General features: G+C 33.2%; 2 protein-coding genes across 2 annotated transcripts in view; one reads left to right on the top strand and one right to left on the bottom strand.

Annotated features, from left to right (window-relative positions):
• Window positions 1–20,759, bottom strand: part of LOC111419837 (aquaporin homolog protein drip) — a 100,275-nt gene extending 79,516 nt beyond the window's left edge. The window contains exon 1 of the mRNA XM_071199449.1: window positions 20,579–20,759. The gene's annotated coding sequence lies outside the window, so the exon portion shown is untranslated. The remainder of the gene's footprint in view (window positions 1–20,578) is intronic.
• On the top strand, window positions 1,965–13,763 carry LOC111421918 (aquaporin prip). Its single transcript, XM_023055118.2, has 5 exons — window positions 1,965–2,115; window positions 12,238–12,455; window positions 12,512–12,937; window positions 13,164–13,295; window positions 13,476–13,763. Exons 2-5 carry the CDS (start codon window positions 12,243–12,245, stop codon window positions 13,509–13,511), a joined length of 807 nt encoding a protein of 268 aa, XP_022910886.2. The 5' UTR covers window positions 1,965–2,115; window positions 12,238–12,242; the 3' UTR covers window positions 13,512–13,763.
• Window positions 20,760–22,724: the final 1,965 nt, after the last annotated feature.

Here is a 22,724-nt window from a genome sequence, read left to right as displayed (position 1 = left end):
CCAAAGTGTTAATAAAAGTGTCCTCTTTCCAATGAACCAACCCGTTTTGAAAAATAACTTTTAGTTTTTGAGAAAACAATATTTGAAGTTTTGATAAAATTTTCGATGTTGCAATTTTCATAGATAATTTTCAAAATTCGCTATAAAATTCATTTCCTGAAGGATTTTTGTGGAAATATCACCAATTAATGAATTAAAGTATCCCCTTTTTAAGGCAAAAAGTCGTTTTCAAAAATTTCTCTCAGTTCTTGAGAAATAAATTTTTGAAATAATCGATATTTTTTTCGAATTTTACAATTTTCGCCGATTAAGTTTTAAAAATTCGTATAAAATCCATTTCTTGGAATATGAGTATGAAAATTTCCCAAAGTGTTAATAAAAGTGTCCTCTTTCCAAGGAACCAACCCGTTTTGAAAAATAACTTTTAGTTTTTGAGAAAACAATATTTGAAGTTTTGATAAAATTTTCGATGTTGCAATTTTCATCGATAATTTTCAAAATTCGCTATAAAATTAATTTCCTGAAGGATTTTTGTGGAAATATCACCAATTATGAATTAAAGTATCCTCTTTTTAATGCAAAAAGCCGTTTTCAAAAATCTCTTTCAGTTCTTGAGAAATAAATTTTTGAAATAATCGATATTTTTTTCGAATTTTACAATTTTCGCCGATTAAGTTTTAAAAATTCGTATAAAATCTACTTCTTGGAATATGAGTATGAAAATTTCCCAAAATGTTAATAAAAGTGTCCTCTTTCCAATGAACCAACCCGTTTTGAAAAATAACTTTTAGTTTTTGAGAAAACAATATTTGAAGTTTTGATAAAATTTTTGATGTAGCAATTTTCAAAATTCGCTATTAAATTCATTTCTTGCAGTATTCTTGTGGAAATATCACCAATTATGAATTAAAGTATCCTCTTTTTAATGCAAAGAGCCGTTTTCAAAAATCTCTTTCAGTTCTTGAGAAATAAATTGTTGAAATGATCGACAATTTTCTCGAATTTTTCAATTTTTGCCAATTAATTTTTAAAAATTCGTATAAAATCGATTTCTTGGAATATGAGTATGAAAATTTCCCAAAGTGTTAATAAAAGTGTCCTCTTTCCAATGAACCAACCTGTTTTGAAAAATAACTTTTAATTTTTGAGAAAACAATATTTGAAGTTTTGTTATTACACAGATTAGAAGTGTAGTTTTCTATTATCAATTTCTAGTGTTCTGCAAACAGAAATGGATGTTATGCAAGCAGTATCTAGTCTTCTATTAGCAGTGTCACCACATATTTTAGTCATCTTACTATAATTTTTTACTATAAAGACTACTCAATGTACTATAAAGTACATTTAATCATGTACTCTTAATCGAAAAAACGAGTTCTACACATAATTTCTTTGCCCAAATTACATTGGATGTTACAACATGATCTTTTTGTTCCATTAAATTCATTTTAAATCTTTAAAGTATATCTTACATAAATACAAATTCATAGACAACTAAAAGTAGAAAAGGTGTAGATTTAATTTTTTTTAAAATTCACAACGTTACATTCTTTGAGTGTTTCTAGAAAAGCCTTGAGTTGCTTTGTGATTTTCCTTAAAAATGTATGTAACAAAATTATTTTAAAACGAAATAATGTTAAATTCAAAAATTAATTAATTAACGCTAAAAAATGAAGTCAAAAGACTTCAAGAACAATCCTAATTATTTATAATTAACCTGATGGTACAATAAAAAAATGTCAAGGTTTAAACAAATTACATCACTAAAAAAAATAAATCCCAACACACTTTAAGTAATTTTCTTGAAGATTCTATCAAAAAATGGTTATATTCCATAGAAAAAGTTTTGAATCATTTAAGTTCTTAATAAAATTAATAATCATTTTCCCATTTATATTGCGGTCATTTTCTAAATAGAACAACAACGAAATAACATAAATCGTTGTTGTATCCCCACTAAAAACGACGAGTTCAGTTCTAAAACGCACTGTGACACCTGCGAATCGAAAGAAATAGAGGAAAGCTCATTCGTAAACGAAACGTCGTGGTTGTCGTTTTGTGCTCTCGTTGTAAGCTCAAAATTTAGTGGAAAAGCTCCGAACTAAACTAAAAACGGTAAGTTAATTAAAATTAAATTAAGAATTTTGTTACAAACAAATTTTTTTATATGATAACTTTACGTGCCATTTTCTGCGGATAAATAAAAACATAAAATATAAGCGAAAACATGAAACGCGGAACAAGAAATGAGATTTTTTTTAAGAAACAAACAAACAGATGTTTGATTTTACGATGCCCAAAGAAAACATAAATCCGTTACAATCGGTTATAAATAATCTATAAATATATCTGATCTTGAAATTTCAAACGATTCATAAACGATTTTAAACTGTTAGAAATTAATCAATTTAAAAGCAATCATTTCAAATAAAATCTTTCAATATTATGGCTTCAACAAATATATAAACGAATAATTAGTTTTTGTTCTCTCTTTAACGTGTGTTCAATAAAACTCCGATTGTTTACACAAATACATTTTTGTTACCCGTTTCTGTTATCTGTTTGCTTGGGGCGTATTATTAAAAACGTTAAGCGAACGCAAATTTGTTTGATTACGTCTCATTCGACTCGGTTTTTCGTACGCACTAATTAAGCCACAATATAATAAAAATACTGATAAAAAAGGTTAACAGAATATTGTTAGTTGAACAACAAAAAATTAAATTATTAATAATACAGTGTGTCCCAGGATAGATGTTACAAGAGGTATAAAAAAAGTTGTTCAAAATGAGAAGTTATGGTCCTATACAAAATTTCAGAAGGATGTATCTACTTTGGTTGAACCATCACATTTTAGTTTAAATAACATAAATATTGTATAATTTTATTTTATTTATATTTTATTATATATTTATATATATTAGCATCCACTTTTTGTTGCACACTTTTCTATACAATGAGTAAATTCTCTAAAGCTAATTTTCTATTGTCGTTATACTTCTTTTTCTCTCTCTTAACTTTAACAAAGCTTCCCGAAGTAAGAAATTTCTTAACTATTCGCATAACAGTCATACGTGTAAGATCACCACTGCTCTTAGTGCACTTTGCCCAAATCCATAACACTGCACGACGTAAATTTTCTGTTCTACTGTTAACATAATGCAAGAGTAATTGAAATGTGAACTAAAACTGAGGGATAATATATATTTTATGGCATTTTTCATTGTTGTTTTTCTTCACTCTGATCTAATCTAAAATATGGTGGTTTAATCAATGTAGGTAGATCTTTCTGAAATTTTGCAGTGTCTTAATTTCTCATTCTGAACAACTTTTCTTAACGAAATTTTGCCGTATCATGAAACTGCTGAACTAAAAATAGTTTTCGCTTCACTGTCAAGGCAGAGTTGATTTTCAAAATAAAAAAATATACTTCAAATTCTCTCCACACCAAGCAGAGCTTCCTCATCCTTAAAATAAAATTCAAAAAATTTTATTTCATTATACCTATTGTAACATCTATTCTGGGACACACTGTATATTAAAAAAAATTGCTTGTTTATGACAAATATGGGGGTTTGGTTAATTCGAATCTTATTTTTTAATGTGGTTCATTGATTGTTTATGGTAATAGTATATTATTCAACAAGTGTGAAAAAAAAATCAAAAAAAAAGGAAAAAAAATAAACTTGATAGACATTTCAGACATAACCTCAATATAAGAAAGCTGTCATTTCTGTTAATATTTTATTTTTTGATTAGTAGGCCGTGTCAGAACTGTGGAATAATGGCTTCATTATTCAACACTTTGTCAGTCATGGGTAATGCATGTCATTACCCGTCAAAACTCAAATGTATAATGAATAGATGACTGACAAAGTGTTGAATAATGAAGCCATTGCTCCACAGTTCTGACACGGCCTACCAATCAAAAAATAATATATTAACAGAAATGACAGGTTTCTTATATTGAGGTTATGTCTGAAATGTCTATCAAGTTTATTCTTTTTCATTTTTTTGATCTTTTTTTTCAAAATTAAATAGTTGTAGATAAAGTATAGTATTCAACTTGCGTATAATGGATGTTACCCACTCAGATTACATCTTCATCTTCGTGGGTAACAGCCGCCATTATACGCTTGTTGAATAATATACTATTATTTAACTTCACTGAGGACGTGGTTAACCCAGATTAAATCTAGTGTGACTAGACTAGCGAATGCTAGGGTATGGCTAGGGGAATCTAAATTTCTCATTTTCTATGTTGGTTTCAATGTGATAACATTCTTTGAGATTTAAGGAAATAAATACTATACTTATTAAATGAAATGGCAGTCAATTAAAAAATGTTCTCCACATTTAGAGTAAAAGTGAAGATTTAAGAGAATGCGTGCTTGATAATTCTTATTTTTAAAATTAGTTCTTTTGTGTTACTCTTGTTAGAGGTTGAGAAATAAATGCCAAAATAGTAAATAAACCTCCTCTCAACTTTATCGACAATTCTGCAGGTGTGGTTAAGCGAGTGAGCATATTTTTGTTCTTTAGAGTGATTTCATTGTGATTCACTTTGATTGTAAAAAAAATCACATTTTCTGTTTATTACTAAGTATGAAATACTTTAGTTATTTGATATCCGTTTTTAACAAATGTTGTCCTAAAAGAGAAATTACATTGCAATCTAGTATGCGTGCCAACCAATATTTACCAACAAGAATAAAGGATAGAATAAACACCATAGAAATTTTAAGTATTCTTGCGCAATGTACAGGGTGTCCAAATTTCGATGGGTTTGCAGGGTATCTCAGTTATTATGAAAGATAGAAAGTTGTGGCTTTCGCGAACCTGAGCTACTTTTTTGTGAAACTTATCACGGTTTTTGAGTTATAAAGAGTTAAGTATTTTAAAAGTTGAATATTCAGTATTTGAGTTGTGTTTATAACTCAAAAACCGTGATGACTAGAAAAATTCTACGTGCACCATTGGATTCCACGTGAAAAAATGTATTAGAACCCGTTTTTACTTTTTTACTAAGATTCCGGATAGCCAGGAGGCGTAAATTTCAAACACTCCCTGTATATCAAAAACGAAGAGGGCTATGAAAATTTGGTTTGCGCCATTGTAAGTTTCACAAAAAAGTAGCACAGGTTTGCGAAAGCCGGAACTTTCTATCTTTCATAATAACTGAGATACCCTGCAAACCCATCGAAATATGGACACCCTGTACAGCCGAGATACAGGAGGTGTCTGAAAATCATAAATTTTAAAACACTCCCTGTATATCAAAACGAAGAGGGCTATGAAAATTTAGTTTGCGCCATTGTAAGTTTCACAAAAAAGTAGCTCAGGTTCGCGAAAGCCGAAACTTTCTGTCTTTCATAATAACTAACCCATCGAAATTTGGACACCCTGTACAAAAACAGATGAGGCATACGATGAGAAATACAGAATTTATAATAAATATAAAAATGAATTACGAAACGAAATAAAACGTGAAAAGCAATTGCAAAACGAAAATGAGAACTACAGGGTGTCCCGCAACGATTGTACAAAACTGCATCAGTGTATTCTATGATCAAAAATAAACAAAAAAAGCCTAATAAACATAGGTCCGAAAATGGACCATTTTCGAGATATTCAAAGATTTAGTTTCATAAGTTGATATTGTTAACATCATGAATTTAAATTTGTTTTTATAATAATTAAGTCGTTACTATGATTACGATAAGTTGTGTAATCAAAAAAAAAATAATACTTCACGAAATTATTATTTTACTATTTAATTTAATAAAACTATTAAGTATGGCTCCTATTAATTACTCCAAGGAAGAGATGGCGGATATGGTGTATTGTTACGGACTAGCTGATGGAAATGCGTCGTTAGCAGCTCGTCATTACGCGCAAAGGTTCCCGAACAGACGATTGCCTAATAGTCACACCTTTAGCAGACTATTTCTCAGATTAAAAGAAACGGGAAGCGTAACCCACAGCCATTCCACGGAGAGACATTACACAAGGCCGGTGGAATTAGAAGAAGCAGTTTTGAGAAGAGTCGATGAAAATGCCTCAACCAGCATTAGAAGAATTTCTGCACAAGAAAACATTAACAAAACAACCGTTCACCGTTCCATTTTAAGGGAGCAGTTGCTTTATCCTTATCATTACAACACCGTTCAAGCTCTAACAGAAAATGATGGCGAAAAAAGAGAGATTTTTTGTAGGTGGGCCATACAGGAAGAGGTAGTAAACGTCGACTTTCCCATAAACATTGTATTTACGGATGAAGCAACATTTACTTAAAGCGGAATTTTTAATATTCATAATGCGCACGTTTGGAGCGATGAAAATACCCATGCAATACTAGAAACTCATCATCAGTGGCGATTCAGTGTTAATGTATGGGCTGGAGTTATAGGTGATCGGTTATTAGGTCCATTTTTTCTTCCAAAGAGCACATTATGCACGCGCTATTCGAGCATACTTAAATAACAGATTTGGCAATAAGTGGATTGGCCGAGGAGGGCCACCTCGTTCACCAGATTTAAATCCGTTAGATTTTTGGTTTTGGGGACATTTAAAACAAATTGTTTATTCTGAAGACGTTCAAAATGTGCAGGATTTGAAGAATAAAATTAGTAACGCATGTGACACAGTAAAACAAATTCCTGGTATCTTTGAACGCATTAGAAGTTCATTTAGAAAACGTATCCGTTTGTGTTTAGAAGTAAATGGTGCGCATATTGAACATTTATTATGACATGAATCTTTTCCAATTTGTTAAATATTCGTTGTTTTTATGCTGGTTGAACGATTTTCTTCGACAATCTTTGTTACCTGTTTTATTAAATTATTAATGAACTGTATTAATTAACTTAATATTAAATTGGTCCATTTTCGGACCTATGTTTATTAGACTTTTCTTGTCTGTTTTCGATCAGAGAATATGCTGATGCAGTATTGTACAATCGTTGCGGGACACCCTGTATAATGCACCAAACAAGCAAAAGAAGTAGGCAATTAGGTAGGTATGGCAATTAATAAATAATGAATTAAAGGTAAACAAGAAAACGAAGAGCAAAATTGATGTTACACCTGAAGAGTTTAATGAATACATTCAAACAATTGGAAATCAAGTAAACTCGGATTTAGCAAACAACTATATGAAGACTCTATCAATACAAAACAATGCGTCATGATACTATAGAGATTATGTCGATAGTAAAGAAATTTGCGCCAAAAAGCAGTGAGGACATATATGGAATGTCTATAGCCTTCTTAAAAAAAATCTATATCAAGCTTAGGTGTTCATTTAGTGTACATTTTTAACATGTGCCTCAAACATGGAATATTCCCTGAGGAATTAAAAGTCGCCAAAATAGTTCCTGTATATAAATAGGGGGACATAAGCAAACCAGAAATTTTCAGACCTATCTTAATGTTGCCTACAATTTCAAAACTACAAGAATATTTGATTATTCTATTTGAATATTTGAAATTTTAACTAACTATCAACATGGACACCGCAAAGGTAGATACTGCATTAAATGATACAATTCAAGATATCTTGAAGACACTTGATCAAAGAAAATTTGTGGAACTAGTGAGTGTGGATCTGTCAAGAGCATTCGATAATGTAAACCATAGACCATGAGATCAACTTCCCAATATCAGAGAAACTACAATAAATAGGAATGTTTATAGATAATTTGTAGAGAATTAAATTCCCTTTCTGATAGGGTAAAAAAATACGGGGCATTCCATTTAAAATTTTCGACTTTCTAGCCATTGAATATAGAGAAACGGTAATTCAATTTTTGACCACCCTGTATAAGATACTTTGATACAAGAAATGACAATCTATTTGACAACATCTGAAGAGTAATCGTACCAATTTAGAGATTTTTTTTAATGAACGTTAACTGAGATATGGGCTTTTAAAGAGGATGGTGAAATTTGCCAAAAGAAACTTAAAATCAAAATAACTCGAAAACAAAAAATGCTAGGTACCAACAACTTTTATGAAAGTCAAAATATTTTTTTATGTATAATTGAAAGGTGTAATAAAAACTATAGCATTCCATTTAAAATAACGAAGTTGTGGTCTACTTCCGGTAGACCGGAAGTGGTGGCCATCCTGAAAATATTTTAGATTGAATGTTCAGAATGAACAACCCATGCTACCAAAATTTCAAACCTCTACGAATAGTGGAACCTAAAAAAGTTTTAACGAACCAGTTACGTGAGACACCCTGTATATATTCAACTGTATAAAGAACGTTCACCAAATTATACCTTCTGCCAAAAAATTGTGATTCCCATAACTATCACACTAGAAACAAAAAGGAACTGCGTATCCCCACACATCGTTTGTCTAAAATCCAAAACAATGCCAACTATTGGGGCATTAAATTCTTTAACCATCTACCTGCGTCGGTACGAGATCTACCCTTTGCAAGAATGAAGAATGAAATTTGCCAAAACGCGTTTTATACCATTCAAGAATTTTTTGATAAAATCTTCTGTGTAGAATAATATCTTTAATTTCGTTATTATACAATTTATTATAAATTTTTTTTTAATTTGACAAAATCATTTTTTAAAATCATCTCTCCACTACCAATGTACTTCTGGAGGTGTGATTAAGCCAAATTGGTGTTAGATTGATTTTCTAGTATGGATCTATTGTGCCAGCATTCCTTGAGTTTTAAGGAACAAAATATTATGCTTATTAAAAGAAATGGCAATGAATTAAAAATTCATAGTCATATTTTAGGGTAATGCTGTGGATATAATTTGTCTTGTTTATATCGTAATATTCTACTTGCTCTCAATGTTAGTGAGGTAAAATGGTTCTGCTCTCGAAATGCCAAGAGACTGGCGAAATTTGGAAACGTTACCTTTGAAGAATATGAAGGAAAAAAAATTTGACCTCTTCCAAAGCATTCAGCTACTCTACTCATGAAATCGGTGAAGACGATGTCGACCAAAAACTTTAAATATACTGAAATACAAGTTTAATTTAATTTTTCTAACGGTAATAGATACAAACATTTCAACTCTTCTTGAAAAATTTTATTGAAGAGGATTTTTTAGTAACAAATCAAGTATTTTCGACAATTTTAAGAGTTTCATGATGTTTTATCAAAATTCCATACTGTAATGTTGTATCTTAAGGTTATTTTTGATAAATGCGAGTAAAAATCTCCTACAACTTCTTGGAATTTTAATAATTTTGTGAAGTTTCGATTTAAAGAAAGAAGATATGGGACAGCCTGTATATATACAGGGTGTCTCACGTAATTGGTTCGTTAAAACTTTTTCAGGTTCCACTATTCGTAGAGATTTGAAATTTTGGAAGCATGGGTTGTTCATTCGGAACTTTCGATCTGAAATATTTTCAAGATGGCCGCCACTTCCGGTCTATCGGAAGTGGCCATAACTTCGCTATTTTAAATGGAATGCTATACTTTTTATTACACCGTGCTCTTTAAAACTCCATATCTCAGCCAAAGTTCATTCAAAAAAGATCTACTTTGGCACGATTACTCTTCAGATCTTGTCAAATAGATTGCCATTTGTTGTATCGGAGTATCTTATACAGGGTGGTCAAAAATTGAATTACTGTTTCTCCATATTCAATGGCGAGAAAGTCGAAAATTTTAAATGGAACACCCCATATTTTTTTAGGCTATCAGGAAGAGAATTTAATTCTCTACAAATTACCTATACACATTCCCATACCTATTTATTGTAGTTTGCCTCATATTGCGATATTTATTAAAACATGCACGAAATGCAGGTTTTCTTATTAGAAAGCTATGGAATGTTGATAGTTTTTGGTCCATGTTTGTATTATTGTTGCCATTAGTTACATTTGACGACGGGTGTAAGTTATTGAACATCATGGTAAATTATTCCAACGCCGATATTTGAAATTTATTTTGTATTGATGGCGAATGTAATAAACTTTAGGACAGGACGTGTCGAACACTTAATGAGAGATGCCAAAATCGAAACCAAAAGAAATCGCATATTTCCGGTCACCAGTGATGAAGACAACGAAATAGATAATTTAACGTATTTTATTGCATTTCCAAATTCAATTTAATAACAAATTTATATTTTTATTCAAATCTAATTTTTGTCATTAACTTTTTGTTTTAATAGTTTCATTTATTTGATTCTGTTTGTTATTTTTGGTAAGTAAAAGCTAGTAAACTAAAAGATTATCAATCGTAGTTAATATTACAAATAATAATAGAAATAAATTAAACAACAAACTGTCAAAATGCCTTCTAATAAAAATACAAACGGTTTCCTGCATTTCCTGCATGTTTTGATAAATTTACGAATATGAGAGAAACTACAATAGATAGGTATAGTAATGTTTATAGATAAATTGTAGAGAATTAAATTTCCTTTCATCTAGGTTAATAAAATATGGGGCGTTGTATTTAAAATTTTCGACTTTCTCCCCATTGAATACGGAGAAACGGTAATTCAATTTTTAACCATCCTGTATAAGATACTCTGCTACAATATATGACAATCTTTTTGAGAGCATCTGAAGAGTAATCATGCCAATTTAGAGCTTATTTGAATGAACGTTGGCTGGAATATAAGATTTTAAAGAGCATGGTGAAATTTGCCAAAAAAACCTTAAAATCAAAATAATTCGAAAACGAAAAACGCTAGGTACCAATAACTTTTATGAAAGTCAACATATTTTTTTACATACAATTAAAAGGTGTAATAAAAACTAGAGCATTCCATTTAAAATAACGAAATTATGGTTTACTTCCGGTAGACCGGAAGTGGCAGCCATCTTGAAAATATTTTAGATCGAAAGTGCCGACTGAACAACCCATACTACCAAAATTTCAAAACTGTACCAATACTCGAACCTAAAAGAGTTCTAACTCGAACCAGTTACGTGAGACACCTGTATATAAAAGGAAAATGTACACAGGCTGATTTATAACATACGGAGCAGACTAAAAGGGTAGGTACTAAGAACCAAATTGAAGATATTTTTCTAATAAAATTTTGACCACAACTTAATAATCACAAAGATATAGAACGTTAAAGTTGAAGTATTACACTACGCTTAAATTCAAACTGCGAATATTTCGGGGTTACTTAAACAATGCATAATTAATAAAGATAATTAAATCTTTATAAATAGCAGTTACGGCTATTTAAAAATTTGTTAAAACGCTCAAACGGTGGTGTTTGTTTATTGAGAACCGCTGATACCATGTTTTTATTGCTGCCAATCCAGTTGATTTGGTTACTTAGCAACGGACAAGTATTTTAATTATTCTTTACTGAATATTAGCGGTTCTCAAAAATGGACGTTAAATTATTTGAAAAATTAACATGCGATATCTATGTAACTATTAAGTTTTTAACAAAACACTTTTAAACTCTTTTAGTCTGCTCCGTATGTTATAAATCACCCTGTATATAAAACTCTTTGAAACCATTATTATAGCTAAAAATAATAATTACGTTTCAAATTTTGTATATTTTGGCAAAAACTAAAGAGTCACTCAATAAATTCTATTCTTAGAACACAATTGCAATATTTCAATTTTATGTATTTTGGCTAAGAATTATAACTATTCTTAAATGTTAAATTTTCATCATCATAACACATTCAATTTCTTATTAGCAGAATTAGCCAACCGTAAAAAACCAACCCTCCTAATTTCATTAGAGAGCCACCCTTTCTTAATTCATTCAAACGACACAGTAAAATATCTTTACGTCTATAACATTCGACGTGGTTTATGCCCCCTTGTTTATTAAAAGAGTCGGGGTTTGGTTAAAGCAGTATATTTGAAGAGTTATACGTATTTTCTGAAACCCCGACGTAGAAATGGGCGCGCCTTTAACACTATACCCAACCTAACCCTTTCAATTTCATTATCAGATGAAACTGAAAATTAATCGATGTTTACAACCAAGCCTCAATATTAATAACACGAGATGTTTTTATTTTTTTAATTTTAAGTTTTTAACGAATACGTGCTAAATGAAATACAAATTTGGTTACTTAGACTATTTGTTTTTAACAATTGAGATGTTTTTTTTTCTTTTGAAAGTGATATTTTGGTATTTACTAACCTAGATAAAAGACGTTTAAAAGAAAAACTTGAACTGTTACGTCTTAATATGGTTATTCGATTTCGCTTTGAAACTTTCTAAACCAATGATTTAAGATGACTCTTTTACTTGCAGGAAAAATGGGGAAATTCAGTGAGACTTTAGGCATAAATGAGCTAAAAACGAAAAATAACATTTTATGCAAAGCACTTTTGGCCGAATTCATTGGAAATTTGTTGTTAAACTTTTTCGGCTGCGCTTCAACTCAAGTGTTTCCCCCGATGGCGAGCGATTTGGGTCATCTCGTCTTAATTTCTTTAACGTTTGGATTCACAATTTTCATCGTTGTGCAGGTTATTAATTATTAAATCCTTTCTAATTACATTTTAATAACACCGATCAAATTTAGGCTTTGGGCCATGTAAGTGGAGCCCACATAAACCCAGCCGTAACCGCCGGAATGTTAGCAACCAATAACATCACTATAATCAAAGGAATTCTTTATATTATCGTACAATGTATTGGAGCAATCACTGGATCCGCTTTGGTTAAAGCTTTAATTACAGAAAAAGCTGCCGGAGTTACTTTGTGTGCTAAAGATATTAGCGAAGTTCAAGGATTTGGAATTGAATTTTTCTTGGGATTTGTTTTGGTTTTAACCGTTTGTGGTGTTTGCGATGGTAACAAACCAGATTCGAAACATGGAGCTGCTTTAGCTATTGGAATGGCTGTTGCTGTTGGACATTTAGCTACGATACAATTTACAGGAGCCAGTATGAACCCAGCTAGAAGTTTTGGAGCTGCTTTAATTGCTGGAAATTGGACTAATCATTGGGTAATTATTAAAATATAAATCGAAACTTTAATTTTTGTCCGAACTAAACGGAAATTGTGTTAATTGCGAACCGTATTTCCTTTATTATATATACTTTTAAGTGACTTAGCTGTTAAGTTACGCTCTCATAACCACAAACAATAGTCGAAAAGGAATGCTTTTACTCAGAGATTCCATTTCAACCTTATTTTTTATTTAATTAATTAATTTAATATTTTTTGATTAGGTTTATTGGGTCGGCCCGATTTTCGGTGGTGTAATCGCCGCTTTACTTTACAAACACGCCTTCCAAGCTCCACCACTTGGTCCGGTTAAGATCATCGAACGTTACACTGCGGTTGTAGCCGATGAAAAAGAAGTAAGTGAAACTATTAACATCACCATTCCATAAAAATCGAATCTAATAAAGTTACCTAAATAATCCGTTTATACAAGCCTAATCATATTTGGAACGTTGAGAATGAAATTAATGTAAGTTCGTTCTAACCCAAAAACTCAAATTATTTTATTATTTTAACTTTGGTGTTTTTCTTTTCAGTTGAAACGCTTGGATGGTGGCAAAAACGAAGTTTAAATAATAAAAATCATGTCATTTAATCAAAAAAAAGTGTATATCGTAGCTTTTAGATTTTGTTTCGAATCACAATAAAATATTTTTTAATTCAAAAAAAATGTTGCTGTAGACGCGCATGTTTCGTATTTTAATGTACAATTAATTTATTTTCATCAAAACAAAGGCTTCTTTTTAAAACTATCTCAATTTTTAATTTTAATTAGTGTTAAGCCTAATTTATGTATATATTTAAACAATAAATAAGAAAAAATTTTTGATTTTTTTTTTTAATTCGGCTGATCATGGTTTTAAACAACCGAAATCAGTAAATAGTTATTATATTGCGGTTATCAAATCGTTATAAGATACAGCTACAACGTTATTAGGTTGGGTTGCAATAAAAACGAGCGACAAAATAGCAGTAAACTACTAAGGTCCATTACTACCATCTTTTAGTTAAATTTATCTTATAGATAAACCCATCTACTAGCCAATCAGAGCGCTTAAAATAGCTTAACCAGAATATGGTAGTAACGAGCCTAAGGTCCATTACTACCATCTTCTGGTTAAGCTATCTACGGGATTATTAGTATGGTTACAGCTATTTTAAACGCTCGGATTGGCTAGTAGATGGGTTTATCTATAAGATAAATTTAACTAAAAGATGGTAGTAATGGACCTTATTCAGTCTACTCCTTTATACTGGAAAAACGTTGGTTATTCTAATCCTCTCATCTCAATCTTCATATTGCCAAAGTTGAATTTGAGAAGTCCATCGCAAAACCTCTTGGCTTTCCTATTTATAAAGATGAGTCGAGAAACATACCAGAGTGAATCTGGCTGGGTTCTATGTCGAGAAAAAAAATATCCTCTTCCTAAATGTCTCTTAGGAATATGCTGGTTTGCAAAAATCTAGTAATCGAAGGGTTAGAATTTTGATATTTTCATTATGAACTATGTTTTTATAGGGGTATCACAATGAGTAGTGCCATTTTTCACTTAGGGCCGGTTGTACCACCTCCCGATAAATTTATCCGATAGATAAATTGGCGCACTTAGGCCCACTACTACCACTCATAGTTAAAGTCGCTAATAGCGTTATCTATCGGATAGCTTAAAAATTGGTTACTACCACTGTATTTATCTGATAGATACCGCTATCCAAGGGATAACTTTTGAAATACCTGTAACCCGTGGATTGGGTGTCGGATAAGTTGCTATCTAAGGGATAACTGCGGATATCTAACCTCAAATAGGATTTATACTGACGTATAAAATTCGAGCGTTTTACTATTTTAGTTAAAATAAGAAAAGTAATATAAATTTAAATAAAAAACTATTAATAATTAACATTAGATAAAATCATCATGGATAATTTCCGCATTTTGGGAGCACCCAAAATGCGGGGGAAAAATTAAAAATTCATTTTAATTTAAAAAAATTAAAAAATGCATAATAGATATAATCAAAGAAATATAAATAAACTTAAAAAAGGCTGGAATAATCATAATCCATACTTCAGCAAAAATTTAAGAATTATACTGGTGAAAAACCAAACTAAAAAAAAAAAAAGTCTGAAATTGCAATAGTTATAAACTAGACTTCAGCAAAAAACAGGAATTACATTGTTCAAAGTTCACATGAAGTCTGAAATTACTGTTCAGAGAAAACAAAAAATTGATTATATGAACAAGAAACCAATGGACTTGTCTTGTTATTGCACAGGACAGGAAATCACCAATACGGAAACTTTGCCAATTGCGTCCACCAATGCGTCTTGCCAAGCACAAAAGCAAAGTAACAGCTGCAGAAATGAGGTACCGGGTGGTACAAGATCCGTATAGATAACAAGAGGCTTCAAAAAGATCTAATGCTTCTAAAAAACTAAATACTGCTTTCTGAAGACTAGATACTACCGTGGAAGATTAAATACTGCTTTCTGAAGACTAGATACTGCCGACAGGTCTAAATACAGCATCTGGAACACTAAATACTACTTTCTAAAGACTAAAATTGCTTTGTGGAGAGTAAATACTGCTTTCTGAAGATTAGATACTGCTGACAGGTCTAAGTACTGCAAAAGAAAGATAAGATATTGTTGGAGAAAACATACATAATGTTGGGAGAAGACTAGATACTGCTTCTAGAAGACTAAATACTGCTTTCTGAAGACTAGATACTTCCGACAGGTCTAAATACAGCGTCTGGAACACTAAATACTGCTTTCTAAAGACTAAAATTGCTTTGTGGAGACTAAATACTGCTTTCTGAAGACTAGATACTACTAACAGGTCTAAATACTGCAAAAGAAAGATAAAATATTTTGGAGAAAACATACATAACGTTGGCAGAAGACTAGATACTGCTTCTAGAAGACTAAATACTGCTTTCTAAAGACTAGATACTGCCGACAGGTCTAAATACAACGTCTGGGACACTAAATACTGCTTTCTCAAGCCTAAAATTGCGTTGTGGAGACTAAATACTGCTTTCAGAAGACTAGACACTACTAACAGGTCTAAATACTGCAAAAGAAAGATAAAATATTTTGGAGAAAACATACATAACTTTGGCAGAAGACTAGATACTGCTTCTAGAAGACTAAATACTGCTTTCTGAAGACTAGATACTGAAGACAGGTCTAAATACAGCGTCTGGACATTAAATACTGCTTTCTAAAGACTAAAATTGCGGTGTGGAGATTAAATACTGCTTTCTGCAGACTAGATACTACTAACAGGTCTAAATACTGCAAAAGAAAGATAAAATATTTTGGAGAAAACATACATAACTTTGGCAGAAGACTGGATACTGCTTCTAGAAGACTAAATACTGCTTTCTGAAGACTAGATACTGCCGACAGGTCTAAATACAGCGTCTGGAACACTAAATACTGCCTTCTAAAGACTAAAATTGCTTTGTGGAGACTAAATACTGCTTTCTGAAGACTAGATGCTACTAACAGGTCTAAATACTGCAAAAGAAAGATAAAATATTCTGGAGAAAACATACATAACTTTGGCAGAAGACTGGATACTGCTTCTAGAAGACTAAATACTGCTTTCTGAAGACTAGATACTGCCGACAGGTCTAAATACAGCGTCTGGGACACTAAATACTGCTTTCTAAAGACTAAAATTGCGTTGTGGAGACTAAATACTGCTTTCTGAAGAATAGATACTACTAACAGGTCTAAATACTGCAAAAGAAAGATAAGATATTGTTGGAGAAAATATTAAAAAAGGCGCCGGCGCCCCCTTTTAGGCGGTGCCCGGGTGCAGTGCACCCCTTGCACCCCCCAGTAGCGCCGCCTCTGTCTTCGATATTGGAGATGAAGAACAAATTTTTGAAGAAATCAATGAATTATTTCCTATAAAAAGCGAAAGGATAATAAGGAGTAGAGTTGACCATTTAAATATTCATTCAGATGTTGAATTTATGACGAGATTTCGTCTCTCGAAAAAAAGTTTTCATCACCTTTTGAATCAAATAGAAGATGTAATATAACCTCCATCCATGACGTAAGTAATTTGTTGATTGCTATTATTTAATGTAAAATTCATCAAAATTTTAGTAATAATGCTGTACCTCCTTCAAACCGTTTGTTGCTGACTCTTCGGTTTTATGCAATAGGTAACATGTTGCTATCCATAGCAGATTTTGCAGGTGTGAGTGTATAATTGGCATCTTCAGTCGTTCATCATGTTAGTTGTGCCATTATTGTTTACCATCACATTTTAACATACAATAACACGAGATTCTTCTTTGATGAAATTGGTGTTTCGTCGCATTTTCTCAGTCTCCAAATTTTAATTTTAAGGTTAGAACAGGTTAGAATATCGTCAAAATACCTAATAGTAGGTTTTTTGACCATATAGAGCTGTCAATTTAATATAATAGACCAAAAAATCCCTAGATTCCTTGATTATCTCAAAGATTTCTTAACTATGAGATAAATTGAAGTGGTAGTACGCACGACCCTGTTATCTACGAGATAAATTGTATCTTATAGATAGCTTAACTGATAGATAGCATTGGTTTGGTAGTAACGGGCCTTAGGGCCGGTTGTACCATCTCCCGATAAGTTTATCCCATAGATAAATTGGCGCACTTAGCCAATGAGAGCGCTTAAAATCGCTGTAACCATGGTAATTATCCGCTAGATAGTTTATCGGGAGGTGGTACAACCGGCCCTTAGCCAATGAGAGCGCTTAAAACCGCTGTAACCATGGTAATTATCCGCTAGATAGTGTTTACAACAAACAACCTTGAATGATGTATTAAAGGCATTTGACAATTTCAGAACAAAATGTCAAAATATATTTTCTACATTTTTCTGTTGTGGATGCACATATTGCGTCAATTAACGAAAAACTTAATAACCACAACAATTTTGACAGTAGTCGTTGTTGTATCATTATTAAGCAACATTCGAATTTTCGCTCAAGGTCTACTTCTAAAAGTCCTTCAAGAAGTGACAACAATTTCGGAATTTGCAACTTTCATTTTCGTATTGCCAAGGGAGTTGGTGTAAATTCAACTCATCATTTACTGAAAAATCAAGGGTTTCAATTCAAAAAAAAATTAACAAAAGTCATTCTTTTCAAAATCAGAGAAATCACCTAGACAGACAAGATATATTAACTACATTGCAGAATTTATCCCAAATTAATTATGTGAAAGGAAAACATAACGTTGTTTCGGACACTCTTTCTAGAGTCAATATAACTTGTTTGAATTCTGAATATCCTCCAGAATCAGCAACAAAAGAGGCACAAGATTCAGATATAGAGTTGAAACATCTTACTGATAAACAATTAAGCCATAACAAACGATACCATCTTTCTAAAAGTAGAATGACAAATTCTAATTCAGATCTTTGGTATGAAGATTTTTAACATAACCAAAAGGCCAAGGTGCATCGTTACACAAAAGTCCTTTACCTACATCAATGGGTTGTTCCTACATCCTTACAGTAATAGACAGATTTACTAGATGGCCAGAATCCTATCCGATTTCAGATACAACATCTGAAACCATAACTTCAACCCTATTTAATCAATATTTTTCGAGATTGGGTGTCATACCATCTCGCATGATAGAGGTCAACAATTCGAATCCCATCTCTTTCGGCAATTCAATAAGTTATTGGGATCTCAACAGATCCACACCAGAGCAAAGGCATTTTGGAAAGGTTCCACAAGACCCTCAAAATGCCATCACTGCCAAAGGATTCAGTTATAGGTGGAACAACAATCTTCCTGTAATTTTACTGGGTTTAAGATCCTGTTTAAAGGAAGATCTCGGTTGCTCCCCCGCTGAACTAGTCTATGGACAGCCATTACGCCTACCAGAAGAATTCTTCATAACCTCTCAACATAACATAGGGACAACACCTTCACTAACAAGTTTGAGAGAAACTTTTCTTAATCTTAAACCTATTCAAACAAAATTTCATTCAGTGTCGAAGCATTTCATTCACAAAGATTTGCCGACTTCTGAATTCGTTTTCAAAATTTAAAATTTCAAAACTATGCGAATAGTGCAATCTAAAAAAGTATATACCAACAATTATTATACATAATCTTAAAGAGAAAGCTTTGAGGTTGAATTTAAAATAAGTTTTATTCCTTAATTTCAATAAATATGGCTTTCAGGAATTTTTAAATTAGCATCTTTTTTGACACTTTTAGGTTATTCGAAAATGTAAGTTTTGTTTCAACATTTTTTTTCTATATATTTTTCCAAGCCAACCCAACAATTATTATACATCATTTTAAAGAGAAAGCTTTGAGCTTTAATTTAAATTAAGTTTTATTCCTTAATTTCAATAAATACGGCTTCCAGAAATTTTTAAATTAGCATCTTTTTTGACACTCTTAGGTTATACGAAAATGTAAGTTTTGTTTCAACATTTTTTTTCTCTATATTTTTCCAATCCAACCCAACAATTATTATACATCATTTTAAAGAGAAAGCTCTGAGCTTTAATTTAAAATAAGTTTTATTCCTTAATTTCAATAAATACGGCTTCCAGGAATTTTTAAAATAGCATCTTTTTTGACACTTTTAGGTTATTCGAAAATGTAAGTTTTGTTTCAACATTTTTTTTCTCTATATTTTTCCAATCCAACCCAACAATTATTATACATCATTTTAAAGAGAAAGCTCTGAGCTTTAATTTAAAATAAGTTTTATTCCTTGTTTTCAATAAATACGGCTTTCAGGAATTTTTAAATTAGCATCTTTTTTGACACTTTTAGGTTATTCGAAAATGTAAGTTTTGTTTCAACATTTTTTTTCTCTATATTTTTCCAATCCAACCTAACAATTATTATACATCATTTTAAAGAGAAAGCTTTAAGCTTGATTTTAAAATAAGTTTTATTCGTTAATTTCAATAAATACGGCTTCCAGGAATTTTTAAATTTGCATCTTTTTTGACACTTATAGGTTATTCGAAAATGTAAGTTTTATTTCAACATTTTTTTTCTCAATATTTTTCCAATGCAACCCAACAATTATTATACATCATTTTAAAGAAAAAGCTTTGAGCTTTAATTTAAAACAAGTTTTATTTCTTAATTTCAATAAATACGGCTTCCAGGAATTTTTAAATTAGCATCTTTTTTGACACTCTTAGGTTATACGAAAGTATCCAACCTGAAGAGAGATTGCCATGCTTCACTTTCAGCCAAAAAGTTCTGTAGTTTAGGTAATTAATAGTATTCTTGAATTAGTATATACTAACTCTTTCAGGACTGAACCGGAGTTGCTATTTCAACCTGATCACAGTTCCTAACGGTTGCGATGACACTAGTTAGGTTATCTGCAAGGCAACTCTTAAACAGATCCCAATTAGTGCCACGGGGACGTATAGTCCGATTTCATCCCTAGGTCAATTTTAAATTGAATATGTCTATGATCTGAACACGACGATTCCCTCCATGAGGTTATCTTAGAGCTTAATATAATTGAGCTGAACGTAATGGCAAGTACCTCTGCTCTATTTCTGGTAACAAAGATTGGTTTGGCGCCTACATTACTAACGTAAGCCTCCCGTAGTAGGTAGTCAAAAAGCAACTCACCTCTTTCATGTGTGTTGGTGCTTGCCCAAATTGTGTGGTTGGCATTGGCGTCACATCCAACAACTTGTAGGTTATTCCTCCGGCTGTAGGCAATTATGTCTCGCACAGCGGCCGGGGAAGGTCACTATCCGTTCCGGGGAAGTATGCTGAGCAGATGACAATTTCTGTCCAGCCCTTCTCACCTTGGATTCTCAGAACCGCAGCCACACAATCGCGGTCGCTATGCTCTGAGATTAAAAAGCATTGATGTTGTTTCTGATAAGTAAACAGGCTCTGGGTCTATTCCCTGAGCAGAGTAACTTACCGAGTCCACTGATGCGCCCGGTATTGGTTAGCCATGGTTCCTAGATGAGGGCAATATCAATTCGCTCACTCATCCAGGTTCTGCTAAGGATAGCCGTAGCAGCCCTAGCGTGCTGCAGGTTTACCTGGAAACAGTTAATAGATTTATCCACTATGCTGAGTAGTTTCCCCTACTTACTTTTCGCTTGGGATGGAGTAGCCGGCCCACCGGCCCCTCTCGAGCTTCGGGCAGGAGTCGAGGACTTTCCTCTTCCTATATTCTCCCGTGTTGCTGAACGAGCACCTACACGACGCCCCCTACTGGACAGCGGAAATCGCACCTCGGCCGGGGGAAGATCACTATCCGTTCCGGGGAAGTATGCCGAGCAGATGACAATTTCTGTCCAGCCCTTCTCACCTTGGATTCTCAGAACCGCAGCCACACAATCGCGGTCGCTATGCTCTGAGATTAAAAAGCATTGATGTTGTTCCTGATAAGTAAGCAGGCTCTGGGTCTATCCCCTGAGCAAAATAACTTACCGGATAAATTACCGAGTCTGCTGATGCGCCCGGTATTGGGGAGCCATGGTTCCTGGATGAGGGCAATATCAATTCGCCAACTCATCCAGGTTCTGGATGAGTTGGCTCTATTGGCTCTATGTGACTGTGGTTAGACCTATGATCACATACGGAGCAGCAGCCTGGTATAGGAAAGTCCGACAGACTTCAGTTATCAGTAAACTTTCACGAATTCAACGAATAGCTGGATTGGCAATCTCTGGTGCGATAGGCACAACGCCAACTCTAGCAATGGAGGTTCTGCTTGGCCTATCTCCTCTACATTTGCATATAGAGAAAGTGGCCAGAACAACCATTTACAGATTTAAGCAATATGCTCAAAACTGTTCCGACATGTCCTACCAATGGGCTGCGGAAGACATTATAAGCACTGATACTGTGCTATCAATGCCGTCAGATTTGGCGGTATCACTATCAGTGATTAATGCTCGATACCAGATTGTACTGCCTGAGCGGCAGTCCTGGATCGAAAATGAAAATTCTCTGGTTCGGGCAGACATTTGCTTGTACACAGATGGATCAAAAACGCCTGAAGGGGTAGGAGCAGGTGTATACTGCCAGACACCTCGAATTAAGCAAGCCTACAGCCTGGGTACGTACTGTACTGTATTCCAGGCGGAAGTATTTGCTATTGACATGGGTGCTAAAATCCTTCTTGAAAGAGGGGTGAAGAACATGACAGTACGAATTTTCTCAGACAGTCAAGCCGCTCTCCAGGCGCTGCAAGCCGTGAAAACGGTGTCGGCTCTGGTTAATGATTGTAAGAGAACATTAAACACACTGAATTGTGATAACAGAGTCTCTCTGATCTGGGTCCCGGGTCACTCTGGGGTTGCTGGCAATGAAGCGGCAGATAAGCTAGCACGAGATGGCAGCGCTGAAGCGTTTGTGGGACCGGATCCAGCAGTTGGTGTATCATTTGCGATGGCCAAATATAGGATTAGACTGTGGGCTGAAGAGAGACTTCGCCTACTGTGGACCAGTTCTCCTGGAATGAGACCCGGGAATATTTTAGGACTTGCCCGTAGTAGCATAAAAGTTCTAATGGGTGTTTTTACTGGGCACTGCCGATTAAAAGCACACCTCAACTTGTTGGGTTTAGCCGACGATGTTGAATGCCGACTATGTGCGGAGGAAGCAGAGACGGTTGAGCATGTTTTATGCCACTGCCCTGCCGTTAACCGTATCAGATTCTCGATTTTTGGGTCGCAGTTTATCTCCTCAAAAGATCTGAATGACCTTTCGCCGAGCAAGGTATTAATGTTCGGTAAGAGCATTGGACTGC

The sequence above is a fragment of the Onthophagus taurus genome, chromosome 10 (assembly GCF_036711975.1).
Source record: "Onthophagus taurus isolate NC chromosome 10, IU_Otau_3.0, whole genome shotgun sequence".
Taxonomy (NCBI): domain Eukaryota; kingdom Metazoa; phylum Arthropoda; class Insecta; order Coleoptera; family Scarabaeidae; genus Onthophagus; species Onthophagus taurus.
Note: the sequence above shows the minus strand (reverse complement) of the source record. Positions and strands in the feature narration are given on the sequence as shown.

Excerpts from the sequence above, each read along its gene's own strand:
- LOC111421918 (XM_023055118.2), top strand. The coding sequence starts at position 12,243 with ATGGGGAAATTCAGTGAGACTTTAGGCATAAATGAGCTAAAAACGAAA. Across the intron at positions 12,456-12,511 it reads CAATTTTCATCGTTGTGCAG|GCTTTGGGCCATGTAAGTGG; the intron begins GTTATTAATTAT and ends GATCAAATTTAG. Across the intron at positions 13,296-13,475 it reads TTGTAGCCGATGAAAAAGAA|TTGAAACGCTTGGATGGTGG; the intron begins GTAAGTGAAACT and ends TTTTCTTTTCAG.